Source organism: Balaenoptera acutorostrata, chromosome 19 (genome assembly GCF_949987535.1).
Source record: "Balaenoptera acutorostrata chromosome 19, mBalAcu1.1, whole genome shotgun sequence".
Taxonomy (NCBI): domain Eukaryota; kingdom Metazoa; phylum Chordata; class Mammalia; order Artiodactyla; family Balaenopteridae; genus Balaenoptera; species Balaenoptera acutorostrata.
The window spans coordinates 54,831,444-54,849,100 of NC_080082.1; the positions used below are offsets into that span (position 1 = coordinate 54,831,444).

A 17,657-nucleotide genomic window follows, 5' to 3' on the forward strand; every position below is an offset into this window, starting at 1 on the left:
CGTCTTCCACTAGCAGATTTCTACTTTTTCTTCAAAGATTAACTCCTCTAGGAAGCCTCTGACTCCTGATCTACCATGGAGGTTTGTTCCCTGCTCTGGGATCCTACTGTCCCTGCACATCCCCACTGCAACCCTGAGGGTCCTGGGGCTGATATCCCAGGGCTGGGTCCTGGGGCTGATATCCCAGGGCTGAGCCCTGGGATCCCACCTGGGCAGGGCAGAGGCCTGATTCGTCTCTGGCCCCCAGCACACGGGAGGGAGGCCTTAGGACACTCAGGCTGAATAAATCAACAAGACATTCAGAGAGCAAGGCCATCTGTATTTGTGGGTGTTCCTCCTACCACACTGCGTGGCTCCTGGGGCAGAGCCCATGTCTGACTCATTCCTGGGTTTCCAACATCACCCACCTGCAGCTGAATACCGGGGTACCTATAGATTGCCCTCCACGTTGTCAAAAGTGAGATCAAGGAAGCCCAGAGAAGTCAGGTGCCTTCTTCCACCAGGCAGAGCCAAATCCTGGGAGCCCAGAGTCCAGAGAAGGCTAGGGCCGGGGGGAAAAGCAGAGGACGTGAAGAGGTATGTGACAGGGCCCAGCACAGAGCTGGCACACGGTTGGGGCTCACGAAAGGTTACCTGATGTTGCTGGGCACCAGGGTGATGCAGAGCAAAGAGCCTTGGAGAACCCCGCTTTGCAACGCAGTGGGGTGACCGGGACAGATCATATCGTGCCTCAGAGCTTCAGCGTCCCCTCAGGCAGAGAAAGGTGACGCCTGGTGGGGCCATTCTGAGGAGTCAGTGGGTAAGAGGCCAGGGTGACTGCTGGCACCCGGTGGGCGCCAGAGTGGCTTGCCAGGGCGTGGCCCCCTTTCTCCCCAGAGGTGCCCACACTTGATTCTGCAACCAAACTCTTTTATTGTTGCTCTTCAGCTGTGTCACACAAAGGCCGTGTCCAACTGCAACAGCCCGCTCGCTTCAGTGGCCCCCAGTGCCGCCTGGCACAGCTGCAGCGTGTCCACAAGTGCCAGTGGCTGGGACGTCTCGATGATGGCAATGGTCTCCCCGAGCTCGGTGCACATGATAGTCTGCTGAGGCTCGGGGAGCGGGGGCGGGGCAGGAGGGGGTGATCTGGGAGGCTGCAGTGTCATCGTCCGAGCTTGGGCGTGGACCCGCTGATGCAGTCGCAGGCCCGCCATGGCACGGAACCAGCGGCCGCAGGTCCCGCAGTAGTAGGGGCTCTTGTTGTAGAGACCGGTGATGGGGAGGCGGGGCGCACGGGCAAAGGCGACTGGCCGCAGGTGCAGCCTCCGGTGCTGCTGCAGGTTGGAGCTCTGCGTGAAGCGCTTGCCACAGTCCAGGCACTGGTAGGGACGCACACCCGTGTGGGTCAGCTGGTGGCGGCTGAGGTTGGCCAGAGAAGCAAAAGTCTTGCCACAGGAATGGCACTGGAAGGGCCTCTCGCCCGTGTGCGTCCGCAGATGGTTGCGCACGTGAACCAGCTTCTTGAAGCCCTTGCCACAGACACCGCAGCGGTGTCGCCGCTCAGGGGGCCCGTGGACCGCGCGCCGGTGCCGGGAGAGCCGGGAGGCGGAGGCAAAGGACTTGGAGCACTGCGGGCAGGGCAGCTGGGCGGGTGGGGCAGGGGGCAGCGGCGGGGGCGTGGGCTCGGCAGGAGCCGGGGAGGCGGCCGCCACCGCCGCTGCCGTGGGAGGTGCCCCGCTCTTGCCGGCGTGAGTGCGCCGGTGGTAGAGGAACTTGGTCATGTTGCTGAACGTTTTGCCGCAGCGGCAGCGGTGCAGTGGGTTGGCGGTGTGGGCCCGCCGGTGGGCCACCAACGTGAGCTCTGTGCTGAAGCCACGGCCACAGTCCACGCAGAGGTAGCGGGCTTCGCCACGGTGCAGCCGCAGGTGCTGCTCCAGTGAGGCTGCTTTCTTGAAGACCTTGGAGCAGGTTGTACATTCGTGTGTGCCACCAACATGGGCCCGCCCGTGAGCCAGAAGCCGGTTTGCCGAGCTGAAGCTGCGCTGGCACTGGCTGCAGTGGAAGGGGTGAGCCGCTGACGCTGGGCCACGGGACGCCCGCCGGTGTCGCCGGCGTGCCCCTGCTGAGGTGCAGCGTTGAGGACAATCCCCACAGCCCTGGGCCTGGCCGGCTGTGGACTTGTCAGCTCCCTTAGCATCATCACCAACCTCTGCTGCTGCCTCTTCCTCGTCCTCTGTCTCTTCGTCGTCATCTTCTTCATCCTCACCCTCCTCCTCCTCCTCTAGCCCGTTGCGCTCTTCTTTCTCTAGGGAGTCAAAGTGGGTGCCCTGGTGCTCCAAGAACTCCTCAGGGGTGGTACACAGGGCAGAGCACTCAGGACACTCATAGGGCTCCATCCTGACTTCGGGTGGAGCAGGGGGTGGAGGTGGGGAGGGGAGGGGAGGCAGAGGAGGCGGCACCAGAGGTTTAGCTGCTGCAGCAGCAGAAAGGTGCTGGGCCTTCCGATGAGCCACCCACAGCTCAGGTGAGGGAAACAGCTCCTGGCAGTCTCCACACTGGTACTGGATCTGGCTTGCAGACTCCCGCAGGTGGGCATCCTGGTGCGCCAGGAGCTCGCTGGGGGAGAGGATGAGCTGGCTGCACTCCCCGCACTGGAAAGGCCCATCCTCAGTGCCTGGCACCAGCTCCGGCTCCAGGCCAGTGTCCTGGGTGGTCAGCGCCTCCTCCTCTGTGACAGTGGGCACATGCTGCTCCTGGTGTGAGAGGACTTCTTCCAGTGTGTTGTAGAGGCTGCCACATTCAGAGCACATGAACTGGAAGAAGAGGGATGAGGCAAGGGCCTCCCCAGGTGTCATCTCAGTCACCTCCGTTAACATCTCCATTTTCTCCCCTAACATCGGTGCTGACACTTCCACTGCCCCTGGTGACATCTGTGTTGGCATCTCAGCCACTTCAGCTGCCTCAGCCACCACCTCTGCCATTGTGTGGAAGGCAGTACCTGGAGAAAGAAGGGGGTGCCTAGTGAGACCAGGAACTCAAGGGGAGGGGGGATGTCTCAGGAGTTCCCTTGCCCATCCCATCACTGACCAGCCTCTAACAATCAGCAAGTCTGGATCCAATATTTATATCTCAGTCTTCAGTGAGCCTGTGACCCTGTAGCTGAACTGCACCCCATGGCGGTCAGGTATCTGCAGAAAAGAGACAGCCCTTCTCAGTCTGGCCTCTGATGCTACCCTCCTTACCCAGAGGGCTGGTCACACCCTTTGCAAGAACAGAATGTGTCTTTTGGGGTCTCTTGGCCTTGGCCTGTGCAGTTTCCTCTCTGTGCAGCATCTTTCCTCTATCTACTTACACACAGAGAGATGTAGCAAGGTGTTTAAGAGCATAGGCTCTGGACCAGACTGCCCTTGGCTGGAATCTGAGCTCCACCACTTACTTCATCTCTCAGAGACTGTTTTCTCATTTGTGAAATGGACTAAAAGTAGTACTGACCACAAAGTCCCTGGTACTTTGTAAAGCTTAGATAGAACCATTACTTGTAATTCTCCAGAAATGTTGTTTTTGGACCCTAAGTCTTTGATGCTGCTATTCCTTCTGCCAACAAAGTTCTCTCTTCTTTTCTAGCAAACTCTACATCCACAGGGTGGTGGCCACTCCCTCCTCCTTGGGGTTCTTATGGTATCCTGTGCCACCTCCATCATAGCAAATATCATGAACTTGGGATAGAGTCTGTGCTCCTCACCAGACTGAGCTTGCCGGCAGGGCAGGTCTGATTTATTGCAGGGGCTGCTGTCACCAACAAAGCCACTGACCAAGGACAGGGATTTTAACTTTTGAACTTCCCTCTACGTGCCCCATCTCTCCCTCTACAGGTGTGGGCTCAACCCAACCCAGGCCCCTTCACACAACAGGGGCTCAGAGTCCCTACAGCAAATGACTGCCGCCCATGCAAGCCTAAGCAGTAATTTTCCAAATATAATCCCCACCATCTCCATTTCTTCTTCAACTCATCTGTTAGTGCCAGAGGGCAGGTGGAGTTCACCTTACAGCTCTGCACACAAAAGTGGCTCATGTTAAGCTCCCAGAGGTCTCACCATAATAAGCACTGAGTAGATTTGGTGAACGAATTAAGCTCCCTCCAGGAAGTGTGGCCCCGAGAGTTTAACTGTCCTTGTGCACATTCCACTTTTCCCACCAGACCAGCCCTCCTATTAGACTGTGAATTCCCACAGTAACAAGGCCCAGCACAGGGCTCTGCTATCAGCTGCTTTCCAATAAATGCTCCTTAAGTAAATGATTCACTAAAAGCCCAAGAGCTAAACTTTCCAACTCCCTCACTAATTTTTGAGTTGCCCGGGCCCTGACACACAAAAGCCATTCAATAACGTACCTTCCTGGAAACAGTCAACCAGGGGCCTGACAGTTCAACTTTGCATCGTTTACAGCCCCACTCCCAACAGAGAACTCCCCTCCAGCGAGGCCCAGTAGGCACCCAGTAAATGTCTAGAAAATGGCCCGAAGGACCTGATATTTGGACTTTCCTAGTCTGCATTCCCCATTTCCCAATCCTGGACTGTGAATTATTGGGGGGAAGGATGGGTTTTTTTTATACAGTAGACCAATAAAAGTCTTTCCAAGAAAGAGCCCACCAGGGGCCTGGAAGTTCAACTTTCCTGAGACACATCCCTTTTCTCTGACCAGACTTATCAACTACGCAACCTGAGAGTTCCCTGCAAACGGTGGGGGCCGGGCGAGCTCAATCAAGCGTAGGGTCCTGCACACCTCAGGCGCTCTATCAACGCTCCAGGGCACAGAGGAAGCAGCACTCTCTTTCCACTCCGCGTCGCTCCCGCCCTAGCGCAGGCCCCAAAGCTCCTCGACCCCCGGGGTCCCCCTCGTTCTCCCTCCGCCCTCTCCGTAAGCCCAGCGTTCTCTTCCCCGGCCCGCCCCGCGGCGCCCTCACCCGTCTCTCTTGCCTCCTGCAGCCCCCGCCGCTCTTGACACAGACCCTCTGCTCCAGGCGTGTGGGACCCCTCACTATCCACGCCTCCCATTGGGCGCCGCCCTTACCCGCGGCGACCAATCAGAGCCGAAAGCGGAGGGCACGCTCTCCTGCGCCTGCGTATGGACGCTTAGGCGGGGCTCGGAGAGTTTCTCCACGCACACAACTGCGCCCTGTGGGCGGGGCTCCGGGCTCGGAGAAGCGCCTGCGCAGTTCTCCCGGGCCGCTCCTCCGCCAAGTCTGAAAGTTAAGTGGAGAGAAGTGAACATCACTGGAAAGCGAGGATCATGGAGTGGACTGGGTGGCGGGAGACCTTGACAGAACTGTCATTTCATAGCTAAAGACACAGAGCATCTCTGAGAGCACAGCTTTGGAGTCAAACACACTTGGGGTACTTCCCCTCTCTCGGCCTCACTTTTACTCCTATGTAAAATGGTCTTGAATCACATCCACCTCAAAGGCTGTTGAGGGGATTGGATGAAATCAAACAGGTAAAAGCAGTCAGCACAGGGCCTGATACACCGTGGATGCTCACTTTAACCCATCTAACATGGACATAGATAGTCCTTCCCTGTTTGTAAAATTGCCTTCCCTTCCCTCACCCTCTTTGGTTGATTTAATGATATTCACTTATTGGGCTCCTACTGTGTGTCCGGCCCAGGATTGGGTTTCGATAGGTGACAACTGCCATCAGGGAGAGGGGAAGGGACTCTTCGGAGGTCACTGCCTCAGCCCAAGCAGAGCTAGTGCTGAACCAGTGCCAGGCGGGACCCAGGCCTTCCGCCTCCCAAAGGGTGATAATTCCGGGGGTGGGAACAGGTCCGGGGAGGGGCCTTGTCTCAAGGCACGAGCGGGCCCTGACCTTGAGTCACCTAAGTGGGGGGCAGGGTGGCGGTGCTCAGACATGCAGTCTTGATGCCAAATCTCCTGATAGAGACCTGCTCTTGCCAGAGTGAAACTGGCAGGTGCAGGTTAAAGAAGGGCTATTGGGAGTCCCCGTGACCTTGGAGGGCAGAGATTGGAAGGGGTTATGGGGGGGGGCATTAGAGTTCCTTGAGGGGGGAGTCTGACTGTAATGGGGGAGTCATGATGGACGCCATCAGGAGGTGCACAGTGGAGATGGAGGGACCTATTGTAATCAGGAAGGAGGTATTGATTTCTAAGATGAGGTGAGGGACTCTTGGTCTTGATCGGGGAAGGAACTTATAGATGGGGGATTTTCGTTGGATGAGGAGGGATTTCAGTCGAGATCATGAGATGGCACAGATGGGATGTAGGTCGCCAAAAGAAGTAAGGGGCAGTCTAACAGAGGGGAGTCCAAGTCCGGATCATAAGGGACCTGGGTGCTACTCGGAGCTAGGACGGTCGTGATTGTGGTCCTTTGCCATGGGCAGCTGGGAGCAGTGGTAATGTGGGCGTTTAGGTCGTGATTAGGAGGGGGCTGTAGTCCGTGACATGAGTAGTTTCAACAGGTCGTGAGGGCAACAAAGACCCTGTAGCTTATGTCACCGGCAGAAGCGATCCGGCAAAATGGTACCAGATCCAGCCCAGACGCAGAACCACTCTCGCTCTGCGCAGGCGCAGTACAGGGCGGCCGGACATTACGGTTGGGGGCGGGCCCGGAGGGAGGGGCTTGGAAGCCTCTCTGCGCTTGCGCCTAAGGGGCGTGGCGGTCGCACCTGCGCGAGTTGGGGGAAGGAGGAGGAGCGAGGTGACGCAGGCGTAATAATAGAGAAGGTGCCAGAAAGATCCAAAACAAGTGGCTGCGGCCGTCGCCCAGGAGTCGTGAGGCGCCGGAATTCGGTGAGGATGTGGAGAGGCCTACAAGCTACTGGTGGCGGGTAGACCGGACCACCTGGGTGCTGGGGAGAGGGCGGTACCACCCTTACAGGGCGAGGGGGTCGGATTCGCACAGCGCCACCTGTGTGGAGCAAAGGGCTGCTTTGGTCGGTCCCATTGTAGGGGGCAGAGGGTCACTTTAGGACTGTACCACTTAGGTGGAGCTGTGGGGCTGATCGGACGGTACCTCTGGATGCAGCCAGGGAACATGTCTGGATAGTAGTACCCATAGTCAAAGGGTACTTGGCGGGGTGCCCCGCGTTGGGCCCCCAGGCTTGTTCGGACTGAGTCACTTAGTCGGGTGGGAGGTTTGTTCGGAACATACCACCTGGGGAGGGGCATTCGGGCTGGGCCTGCCCGACTGGTCGGAGGACGAGCGGGGTCTGGCGTCTGGACCTGTTACTAGGGGACCTCGGGCGATACCATTCTCTTGAGGGAGAAGGGGGAGGCTAAAACGGCTGGGGCGTGAGGGTGGCCCTGCCCGGCGGCACGCGGAGGGGGAGACGCACTGGCGGGGGTGAGGTCCGAGTCCCCGCGTCGCTGACCACTGCCCCCTCCCCGCTGTGTGTGTTCTAGGCCCTCGTTCTGAGCTTATTCCGCCCCCCTCCCCCGGGTATGGCGCTGTCCGGGTCGACCCCGGCCCCGAGCTGGGAGGAGGATGAGTGCCTGGACTACTACGGGATGCTGTCGCTTCACCGTATGTTCGAGGTGGTGGGCGGGCAACTGACCGAGTGCGAGTTGGAGCTGCTAGCCTTCCTGCTGGACGAGGTCCCCGGCGCCGCCGGCGGCCTGGCCCGCGCCCGCAGCGGCCTGGAGCTGCTGCTGGAGTTGGAGCGCCGCGGGCAGTGCGACGAGAGCAACCTGCGGCTGCTGGGGCAACTCCTGCGCGTGCTGTCCCGTCACGATTTGCTGCCACACCTGGCGCGCAAGAGGCGCTGGCCAGGTATGGTGGAATGGGAGGGTGACAGACTTCCGGTGGGGAGAGGGCCTTGCTTTCGCTGGGCCTCCACGGTGTCTGATATGGAGAGTGCCATCTCAGTATGTGTCCCATCGCACTCTTTCCTCCTCCCAAGGTATCAGTGAGAAACACAAGAGGGAGGAGGCATGGCATTGGGAGGGGTGAGCTTGTGGAATTTGGCTACATCAATAGTCATGTTTGTGGCGTCTGTTTACAGAGGGCTTATTTCTTGCCAGGCACAGCAGTAAGCCCTTCTTCATATGTACTATCACCCTATATCCTCCCGGTAATCCTAAGAGGAAGTCTTTTCACCGTCCCCACTGTACAGGGAAAGCAGTAGGTTGGAGAAGTTAGGCAGATTGCCCACATATAACAGCTGAATCCTGTGTGCCCGGGGAATAGGGAACAGGAGTTACAGCTTGACGGGACTGACAACGTGTTCCATGAGGAACAAACATTTGGGGGGAGTATCAAGACTCTAAGACAGATGAACGATTTACTTTTTCTAATTCTGTATATGAAGATGATTTTATTTGAATGATTTACTTTTAGATGTAGTTATGGAAGGACTGAAACAGTCATGGAGCAGAGAGAGAAGGTGGGGAGTGGAATGCTTCAGAGTGAAAGGAGGCCGCCTTAAGATTCCATAACCAGTCAAGACCTTTCTGAGAAGGTGGCGTTTGAACTGAGGCTGCACTGCCACTCTGGTGCATAGATCTCAGAGTAGGAAATTCCAGGCAGAGGGAAAGACAAGCTTTTAAGTCCTGAGGTAGGACTGAGTTTGGCATTATCAGAGGCCAGTGTGGCAGGAGCAGAGGTCAAAGTAAGGGCAGAGAGGTAGGTGAGAAGCCATGTCACATAGGAGCTTGCAGATAACACAGCTAGAAAGTGGGAGCTAGGATTTAAGCCTTGCTGGTTTGTCTCCAGAGTTGGTGCCCTTAATCCTTGTAAGGGAAGTGCTCCTATAGGACAGCAGTCCTGAGAAGGTGAAGAGCTCCTTGTGTGCATAGGCTTTGAGCTTTTGAGCCCTTGGCGGGATTACTAGAGGTGCTGTGGCTAGTTTAGGGAGGGGTTTTGTGAGCTTCCCTGCCCAGGGTGAGCCCATGGGATTTGGGTAACCAGGAGAAAGGCATCCCTTGTGCAGAACTGACAGCATTTTTGGAAAAATATGTCTGGAGGTCAGGCTCTGGAAGAGAAGATTTGGGGACCCTGCAGAGGCCTGCTTACTCTTCGGGGCCTCAGGGAGAGCCGGGGGCAGTTGACGGATGGGGGCAGGCAGCATTGCAGGAATCCTGACCATAACTCAGCGTACAGGATAACTGACAATTGGAGCTGCTGTAGACATGGATTGGGTGGCCCCAGAAGGTGATGAGTCTTTTACCCCGGGAGGCACCGAGCAATTATTGGGCTGCAGGTGTTTGAGAGGGAGTGGGTATCTGGGCTCTGAGTTCTGGGGAACTCAGGCACCCTGTGGGGCAGGCTTTCTTCTGGGATGGGGGTAAGGGGGTGGGAATTGGAGGCTGGGCCTGGGAGAAGTCGCGGGCTTTGAATACTTCTTTCCATTCTTCTCTCCCCACAGTGTCTCCAGAACGCTCCAGCTATGGCACGCCCAGCTCTTCTTCAAAGAGGACGGAGGGCGGCTGCCGTCGCAGTCAGCAGTCAAGGAGTTCTTCCAATGCTGAGCAGGGTCAGTGGGAGACAGGTGAGCCCAGCCCTGTGGGCGTGCCAGCAGTCTCTCTCTCTCTTCCTTCTGAACCCTGATGAACCTACCCCATCCTGACCCATCAAGGAAGGAGCCCGTGGGGTGATTCTGTCTCATTTTTGCTTTGTGTGTGTGTGTGTGTGTGTGTGTGTGTGTGTGTGTTGTTGCAAAAGCACGTGTCCAGAAACAACTTATGGAATTGTTTCTTGTGGTTTTATATGTCATTTAAATGGCCCCACATCATGGGTGTCATTCTTCACATGGCTGTCTTTGTTGGACATGTTTCTGAGATTTATTCATGTTAGGTTTCTAACTGGTTTTGTTTAATTGCCATGGCAATTAATTTATCCACTCTCCTCCCCTCCCCCAAGTTTTTAATCATTCAAACGTATTTCAAATATACCGAGAAGTTGAAAGATTAGTACAGTGAATGTGTTTGTATCTTCCACCTAGACTCAGTAATTTTAACATTTTGCCAGTTTTGCTTTATGTGCGTGTATATGTAATTCTGTTTTTTTTTTTTTTTTAAATATTTATTCGTTTGTTTTTGGCTGCGTCGGGTCTTAGTTTCGGCACTTGGGATTTTTCGTTGCAGTGTGCAGGCTTCTCTCTAGCTGTGCCACTTGCGGGCTCAATTGCCCCGTGGCATGTGAGATTTTAGTTCCCCGACCAGGGATCGGACCTGTGTCCCCTGCATTGGAAGGTGGATTCTCAACCACTGGACCACCAGGGAAGTCCCTAATTCTGTTTTTTTTTGTGGAACTCTTTGAAAGTAAATTATAGGCATCAGGACACTTTACCCCTAAATTGGCAGGCATCTCCTGAGAATCAGAAGATTGTCTGATACCACTTCAAGACTACTGTCATACCTAAGAAAGGACGTAAGTACTAATTCTCTGATATCCTAATGGTCCATTTTCAGATCTTCTCAATATTGTCTGCACTTTCAGGACCCACTCACAGTTGTGTTGCTGTACATTCAGTTGTTAGTCTCCTTAATCTCTTACTATGGAACCCCCCCACCCCCACCCCGTACCTTTTTCTTTTTTCCCCCATGACATTGACCAGGCCACTTGTTTTGTACAATGTCCTGATTGTTTCCGGATATGCCTAATAATTTCCTGATGGTATCATTTAACTTATCCATCTGTCCCCTGTAGTTTGGGAATCGGGTTTGGAGAGTTGGTTAGATTCAGGTTACGTGTTTTTGGTTGGAATTCTCCTTGGTTGATGCCGTGGTCTTCACATTAGAGCACATCAGGAGGCCTGGTTTTCCTGTTGTGAGTGAGCAAGTTTGATCACTTGGTTAAGGTGGTGTCTGCTGTATTTATCCTTCGTATAGAGATATTTTTTTCCCCTTGTGGTTAGTAAATAATCTGTGGGATGACACTTTGGCATGTCGTGTTCCCCAACAGCATCCCCAGTGGGTGTAGCAGCCATTGGTGATCTCTGCCTGAACCAGTTATTATATTGGTGTTCATGAAATGGTGTTTTTCTAATTCTTTCCTGTGTCTGTTAGCTGGCATTTTCTCAAGAGGAGTTTTACTTTTCTCTTTCCCTCCATCCCTCCCTCTCTCTTTTTACTTAGTGAGGGGTGTCACCATAGACTCACGTATTCTTATTTGTTTACTGTTATAATCAATTAGTTGTTCTTCCTGATGTTCAGATGGGCTGGGCCCTGTGTCCTTTTGATGTGTCTCTGTCATTCTTTGGGCGCTTCCTGCTTTGTAGGACTGCACAATGGGCTGCAAGATGTCCCGGATTCACTCGCATTTTCCCTTCCCCAGCCCTGGAATCAGCTGTTTCCAGAAGCCTGGTTTCTCTTAGAGGCAGCGGTATTTGGAGACCAAGATCTGGGTGCTGAGTATGCGCATTGTTTTTAGGCGCTTACAGTGAACAGAACTAGAAACTGCTTTTCATAAAAGTTCATATTAGCGTTTTCAATTCAAACATAACATTATAAGGATTTTTTTTTTTGGCTGCGCTGCTTGCGGGGACGTTAGTTCCCTGACCAGGGATTGAACCTGTGCCCTCAGCAGTGAAATTGTGGGGTTGTAACCACTGGACCACCAGGGAATTCCCTACAAGGACTTTTTTTTTTTAATTAATTTATATTTGGCTGCGTTGGGTCTTCGTTGCTGCGTGTGGGCTTTCTCTAGTTGCGGCGAGCGGGGGCTGGTCTTCATTGCGGTACGCGGGCTTCTCATTGTGGTGGCTTCTCTTTGTTGCGGAGCCCGTCTCTAGGGTGCGCGGGCTTCAGTAGTTGCGGCACACGGGCTCAGTAGTCCTACGAGGACTTTTTTGTCTTACACTGAAAATCTTGGTTCTTGGTAACATTAAGACATGGACTTATTTTGCTTTATTTTACAACAGTAAAGAAATAGCTTCAAATTTATAATGTCAGTACCACTGCTGTGTCTACTGAATGAAACATAATATTTTTTTGTGGTTCTAATTGTTTTCAGAGTATATCCTACTGAGAGTTTACAGTCAATGTTCTTGCTAGTTACTTAAGATCCTTCTTTTTCCTGTTGCTTGTTACTGATTTTATATGTAGCTAGATCCATTTGTTTCTGTTTCTGTTTAATTTTATGGTTTGTTTCTTTTGTCTCTTGTTAATTTTTTGAGTATGTTGTAAAACAGTTATATGATTCCAAAGTCAAAACTAAAGTATGTAAAAAAGATGTTCTTAGAAGTATCATTCCCATTGGTGTTTTTCTCTCTCCCAATAGATAATCAATTTTATTCATTTCTGACATAGCCTTACAGTGTTTCATCTTGCAGAAATAGCAAATAATGTATATATTCTTGGTTCCCCTCCTTTTTTATACAAAACATAGCAAACTGTAGATATTTGTTTTTCACTTGCTTTATTTCACTAAGCAATCTATTGTGGAAATTACTCTGTGTACCTTTTGCCAGACATTTACATTGTTTTCAGGTTTATGTGGTTAGGAACTATAAACAAAGCTCCAGCTACTGTTGTCCTGCCTGTTTCCTGGTGTGAGTAGTCAGGGTTTCTCTGGGGTCACACCTGAGAGTGGGACTGCCAGGTGGTGGGGTGTGCTCATTCGTCCTTCTAGATGATGCTAACTTGTACTTATTCGCCATCTTAGGGCCCAGGAAGCAGAGGGGCTCACCCAGGGTCTGACAGCATGGAGTCCAGCCTTGAGCGCTGCCTTGGGCACCCACCTTGGTGCTCCACCCATCATCTGGTCTTCAACCTACACCATCTTTCTCTCCTCAGGTTCTCCCCCAACTAAACGGCAGCGGCGGAGTCGGGGCCGTCCCAGTGGTGGCGCCAGACGGCGGCAGAGAGGGGGTCCAGCCACCCCCCAGCAGCAGCAGGAGCCAGCCGGGCCCACCTCAGAAGGCAAAGTGACCTGTGGTAGGTGTCTGTGCGTGCCTTGGGAGTGCCTGTGCGGTGCCTGTGGCAGCCAGTGGAGCTGAAGGGTGGGAGAAGTGGGCCCTCATCTGGGGTGTGACACCCAGTGGGTGGGCAGCAGCTCCATGCATCTGTACAGCACAGTGGAATCCCTGTCCTTTCTGTTGCCTACTCGCTTGTCTACATCCTGCCCATAGTTGAAGGGTTGTGTTGTGTGCCGCCTCCTCCAGGAAGCCTTTCCTGACAGTCCCCTGCCCTCAATGTCATTTTTTGTTGGAGGAGCCAGGCAGGGGCTGAGCAGCTGGGCCTGGCAGGCCTCAGAGCAGATGGGAGTTAGATTTTATTCTATGAGTCAAGTGCTTTCCAAGGGTTTTTAGCAAGGGAGTGAAGTGATCTGATACCAGTTTTTAAAGGAACTCCGATTTCATCTGGAAAATCAGTTAATAAATGAGTTACAATTTGCAGAGTGCTTAGAACAGGGCTGGACATGTAGCTCATGCTCTGTAGGTGCACATGAAATAAATCCAACAAAGTGGAAGCAGGGAAATGAGTGGAGGGGCTTCACAGTCCAGCAAGGATGAGGCAGAGGTCTGGCCCGGGGTAGTGGCGTTGGAGAGGGTGAGAAGGAGGTGGACTTAAGGAAATAAAGGAACATTTTGGATATAGGGTTGACTGCACCTGCAGACAGGTGGGTTGGGAGGGTTAGGGGACTCTGCTATGCAGACTCATGCAGACCTTGCCCTTGAGAAATTCTCACTGGTCCTGAGGGGAGGACACAGGCACGGGTAGGGCACACGCTCTCTCACACACTCCCGCACGCCCCTCTGGTACCCCCTCCTCTGAGTTGGGCAAGGCTCTGGTCACAGAGGGTATCAGCTGGTGAGTGGCTCAGGCTGGATGGGTGGGGGTGGAATTACAGGAGGGAAGGTTGAGGGGCAGGTGGTGGCAGCTCTGCATCCCCCAGGAGACCTTGGCCTCGGGGCGCTCCCTCCTGCCATCTGCAGAGCCTCCAGCCCCCAGAGCGCATGAGCCTGCCTCTTCCCGGTGCCCATTGTGGCCCCCCGGGCCCTGGTGGTCGTAGCTGCTCCCTAGATGAGGCTGTAGACACCTGTGCTGGCTGCTTTCAGGAGGAACAGGCCAGTGGAGCCAGCCTGAGTCCTCAGACAGCCCGCAGTTGAGGGGGTGGCTGTTTGGTCGTGCCTCTCCCCAGAGTCAGGAGTTAATTACTAGAGCCACCCCCTGGCTGGGTGGCCTAGAGAGTCACTGCCTCCATAGGGAGCAGACCAGGCTGAGGCCGGCAGGGTCTTGCTGCTGGAGGCCTCCGTCTCTTCTCTGAGGGTGGGGAGGTTGTGAACCTGGGTGTGGCGGTCTCTTGCTGTGGGGCATGGCTGTGCAGGTCTGACTGCTGACTCACCAGGCAGGGTGGGGCCGGAGGGAGGCTTTCCCCGGTAGGGCCCTGGTTTTCTGCCCTGAAGATGGCGATGGCCTAGTCCCAGGGGTGGAAGGAGGTCCCTCCAGACCTGAGTGAGGAACGGGTCTGCCATTCTTGCCGCCTCCTCCCCTGTGATAGCTGTGGGGGTCGACCCCCAGGCAGCTGCCTTCCACTGAGGGAGAGAACCAGACTGAACTCCTGAGGCCCCAAGAGTGTGATGCAGGGGCCATGGGGGATCCTGGGCTCAGACACAGGACCTCTGAGTCTGCACACCCCTCTCAGGGCCGTCCACTGCGCTCTGTGCTGAGCGTGCTCCTCACCTCACCTTGAGTTCTCAAGACGGCCCTTGGGGTACGGGTGCCGTCCCCCACCGTGCGGAGTGGCAGGGCTGGGCTGGAGCTCGGGTTTGCTCATCTGGTTGTTCCACGTGTGTTTATAGAGCATTGACTACCTGCTTACATCCAGCAGAAGGGACTGGAGGCCCCTGTCCTCATGGAGCTTGTGTTCTGGTGGGAGGAGAAGGCTAAGGGAAGGAAGAGAAACTTCAGATGTCAGCTGTGAGGAGAAACAAGCAGGGGGAGGGGGTAGAGAATGATGGAAAATGCAGTTCTAGGTGGATTTTCAAGGTAGGGTGGTCTAGGAAGGCCTCTCAGAAGACAGGAAGAGAGGTAGGAGTGTGTGGATGGCTGAGGCAGGGTGTTTCAGATTGAGGGGACAGCAGGAGCAGAGGCCTGTGTGGGGACACGGCAGTGGTGGTGCTGGGATCGAGAGGAAGCTGGCAGGGCTGGAGCAGAGGGAGTGCGGGAGGCTGCCAGGAGGTGAGGGCAGGAGAGGTGACCAGGGGCCCAACCTGCAGAGCCTGGGAGCCACGGGCCAGGCTTTGCGTTTTTTTAAATGATGGAAAGCAGTTGGAGGACTTGAATGACAGGCTGAGCTTTGCGTTTTTTCCATTCAGTGTTTCCTGTGGAGAAGAAATAGAAGCAGACAGATTAGCATAACGAATCCTGGCTCCCCGGCACCCAACCTCAGCAGTTGTCAGGTCGTGGCTGATCTTGTTTCATTAGCCACGTTGTTTTGGAGTCAGTTCCAGGTGTCCTTTTATTTCACTGGTAGATTTTTCACTGTGTATTCCCTGACGGTCCAGTGGTTAGGACTTGGACTTGGCGCTTTCACTGCCGTGGCCCGGGTTCAATTCCTGGTTGGGAAACTAAGATCCTGCAACCTGCGCAGACAAAAAAAAAGGATAAGAATTCTTTAAAAAAAAAAAAATCACACCAAAAAAATAACAATAACTTCTTACTCTCATGTGTCTGCTCAGTGCTTAAATTTCTAATTCTTATAAATATTGGTTCTCTTAAGTCTCTCCTAATTTATAGGATTCCCCCACCACCTCTTATTTCTCCCCCACGACCCTTGCATTGTATTTGTTGAAAGTAGTTGTCCCGTAGTGTTTCCCAAAGACTGGATTTTACAGATTGCATTCTGTGGTAGCATTGACAGAACATGTTCCCCTGTCGTCTGTATTTCCTGAAAATTGGTAGTTGGGCCTGGAGAGGCTTGATCAGATTCTGGTTTGATGGTTTTGTTTTTTTGTTTTCTTATTTTGGCCACGCTGTGCGGCTCGCAGGATCTTAGTTTCCTGACCAGGGATCGAACCCCCGCCCTTGGCAACGAAAGTGCAGCATCCTAACCCCTGGACCGCCAGGAAATGCCCTTCTTTTTTTTTTTTTTGATAATTTTAATTAATTAATTAATTAATTTGGGGGGCTGCATTGGGTCTTCGTTGCTGCGCATGGGCTTCTCATTGCGGTGGCTTCTCTTGTTGCATGGGCTTCAGTAGTTGGGGCATGTGGGCTCAGTAGTTGTGGCTCGAGGGCTCTAGAGCACAGGCTCAATACTTGTGGCGCATGGGCTTAGGTGCTCCGCGGCATGTGGGATCTTCCTGGACCAGGCATTGAACCTGTGTCCGCTGCATTGACAAGCGGATTCTTAACCACTGCGCCACCAGGGAAGCCCCCCTTCTGTTTTTTTTCAAGCTCACCTCCTAGGTGGTATTGTGCTCTTCCTTTAGGAAGCAGGCAGATGCTGCTTGTCTCTTACTGCCCTTGGTGTCAGCAGCTGCTCACTGCCTCCATCCGTGAGTTCAGGAAAGGTTGAAGAACTTTACAGTGACACCGTGACTCTGGCTGTGCCTTGGGGAAAAGACTGGAGCAGGAGAGGAGGCTGGCTTTAGTCCAGAGGAGGTGCTGGTATTGGTGTGGCATTGGAGGGCGGAGTCTGTCCCTTAGAGCTTACTGACTGATTCTCTCTGCTGGGCACAGGTCCTCTGTGTCCCCAGCCTTTCCTATTAGTAACTCCTGGAGGGGAGACCTGAGTGAGAGTCATCCCTGGCCTCCAACCACACCCAGCACAGGGTCTGGCACGGAAGGCTGCTCACCTGCTCACCTGGGCCTGTCCCTCATACCTTTCCTGATCCCCCACTGGAAAGCCCCTCCCATTTCCCTCTGCGGCCCAGTCTGTCCCAGAAGAGAGACTGATGAGGTGTCGGGTAGAGGGACAAGAGAGTGTTGGGGGGCTTCCCTGGTGGCGCAGTGGTTAAGAATCCGCCTGCCAATTCAGGGGACACGGGTTCGAGCCCTGGTCCAGGAAGATTCCACATGCTGTGAGTAACTAAGCCTGGGCACCACAACTACTGAGCCTGTGCTCTGGAGCCCACGAGCCACAACTGCTGAGCCCACGTGCCACAACTACCGAAGCCCGCACGTGCCTAGAGCCCGTGCTCTGCAACAAGAGAAGCCACCGCAGTGAGAAGCCCGCGCACCACAACAAAGAGCAGCCCCCGCCCTCCGCAACTAGAGAAAGCCCGTGCGCAGCAACGAGGACCTAACGCAGCCAAAAATAAATAAATAAATAAATTTATTTAAAAAAAAAAAGGTGTTGGGGCCCACCTGAGTGCAGGAAGCGGGAGCAGCTCTCCTCTCGAGGAAGACGGGGCCCCACCCTCCGCCCTGGGGGCAGGGAGGATCTCCCTACCATTGGAGAGGGACTGTTGACAAATGCTTGGTGTGTTCCTGGCCGGAGGAAACTATTCAGCCACCTTCAGCCTTCCCTGAGTGCTGCCCTGGCTCTTTTTCTGATCGCCCTGCTGCTTCTGCAGAGCAGCTGGAGTTGGCTTGGTATCCTGAGGCCACTTCCTTCCTGCTGCACTCAGAGGAGTGCCAGACACTGGCCTCAGCCCTTTACCTGCATCCAGCCGTGTAATCCTCACAGTGGCCCCATGAGAACAGGTACTGGGGTGAGGTGGTTCTATGGAGGAGGCCACCGAGGTGCAGAGAGGTGTGGTCAGCTCAGGAGGCCCCA

The 17,657-nt window shown here is 54.2% G+C and overlaps 2 protein-coding genes across 6 annotated transcripts in view; one reads left to right on the forward strand and one right to left on the reverse strand.

Moving 5' to 3' along the window:
• Window positions 1-298: 298 nt before the first annotated feature.
• On the reverse strand, window positions 299-5,025 carry ZNF526 (zinc finger protein 526). Of its 4 annotated transcripts, none has more exons than XM_057534381.1 (3): window positions 4,943-5,025; window positions 3,067-3,167; window positions 299-2,977 (listed from the first exon to the last, which is right to left on the reverse strand). In XM_057534381.1, exon 3 carries the CDS (start codon window positions 2,958-2,960, stop codon window positions 933-935), a length of 2,028 nt encoding a protein of 675 aa, XP_057390364.1. In that variant the 5' UTR covers window positions 2,961-2,977; window positions 3,067-3,167; window positions 4,943-5,025; the 3' UTR covers window positions 299-932. The 4 variants fall into 4 exon arrangements, with proteins under 4 accessions (XP_057390364.1, XP_057390365.1, XP_057390363.1 ...); XM_057534382.1 differs by having other exon boundaries at window positions 4,988-5,004; XM_057534380.1 differs by lacking the exon at window positions 3,067-3,167 and having other exon boundaries at window positions 4,943-5,021.
• A 1,630-nt stretch (window positions 5,026-6,655) lies between these two features.
• Window positions 6,656-17,657, forward strand: part of DEDD2 (death effector domain containing 2) — a 33,475-nt gene continuing 22,473 nt past the window's right edge. For both annotated transcript variants that reach the window (XM_057534435.1, XM_007168037.2), the window contains exons 1-4: window positions 6,656-6,784; window positions 7,397-7,763; window positions 9,358-9,480; window positions 12,728-12,868. In XM_057534435.1, the coding sequence (XP_057390418.1) occupies window positions 7,436-7,763; window positions 9,358-9,480; window positions 12,728-12,868 (592 nt within the window). In that variant the 5' untranslated portion in view covers window positions 6,656-6,784; window positions 7,397-7,435. The remainder of the gene's footprint in view (window positions 6,785-7,396; window positions 7,764-9,357; window positions 9,481-12,727; window positions 12,869-17,657) is intronic.

What these genes read in the sequence shown, in the direction of transcription:
- ZNF526 (XM_057534381.1), bottom strand. Translation starts at nt 2,960, where the DNA reads ATGGCAGAGGTGGTGGCTGAGGCAGCTGAAGTGGCTGAGATGCCAACA.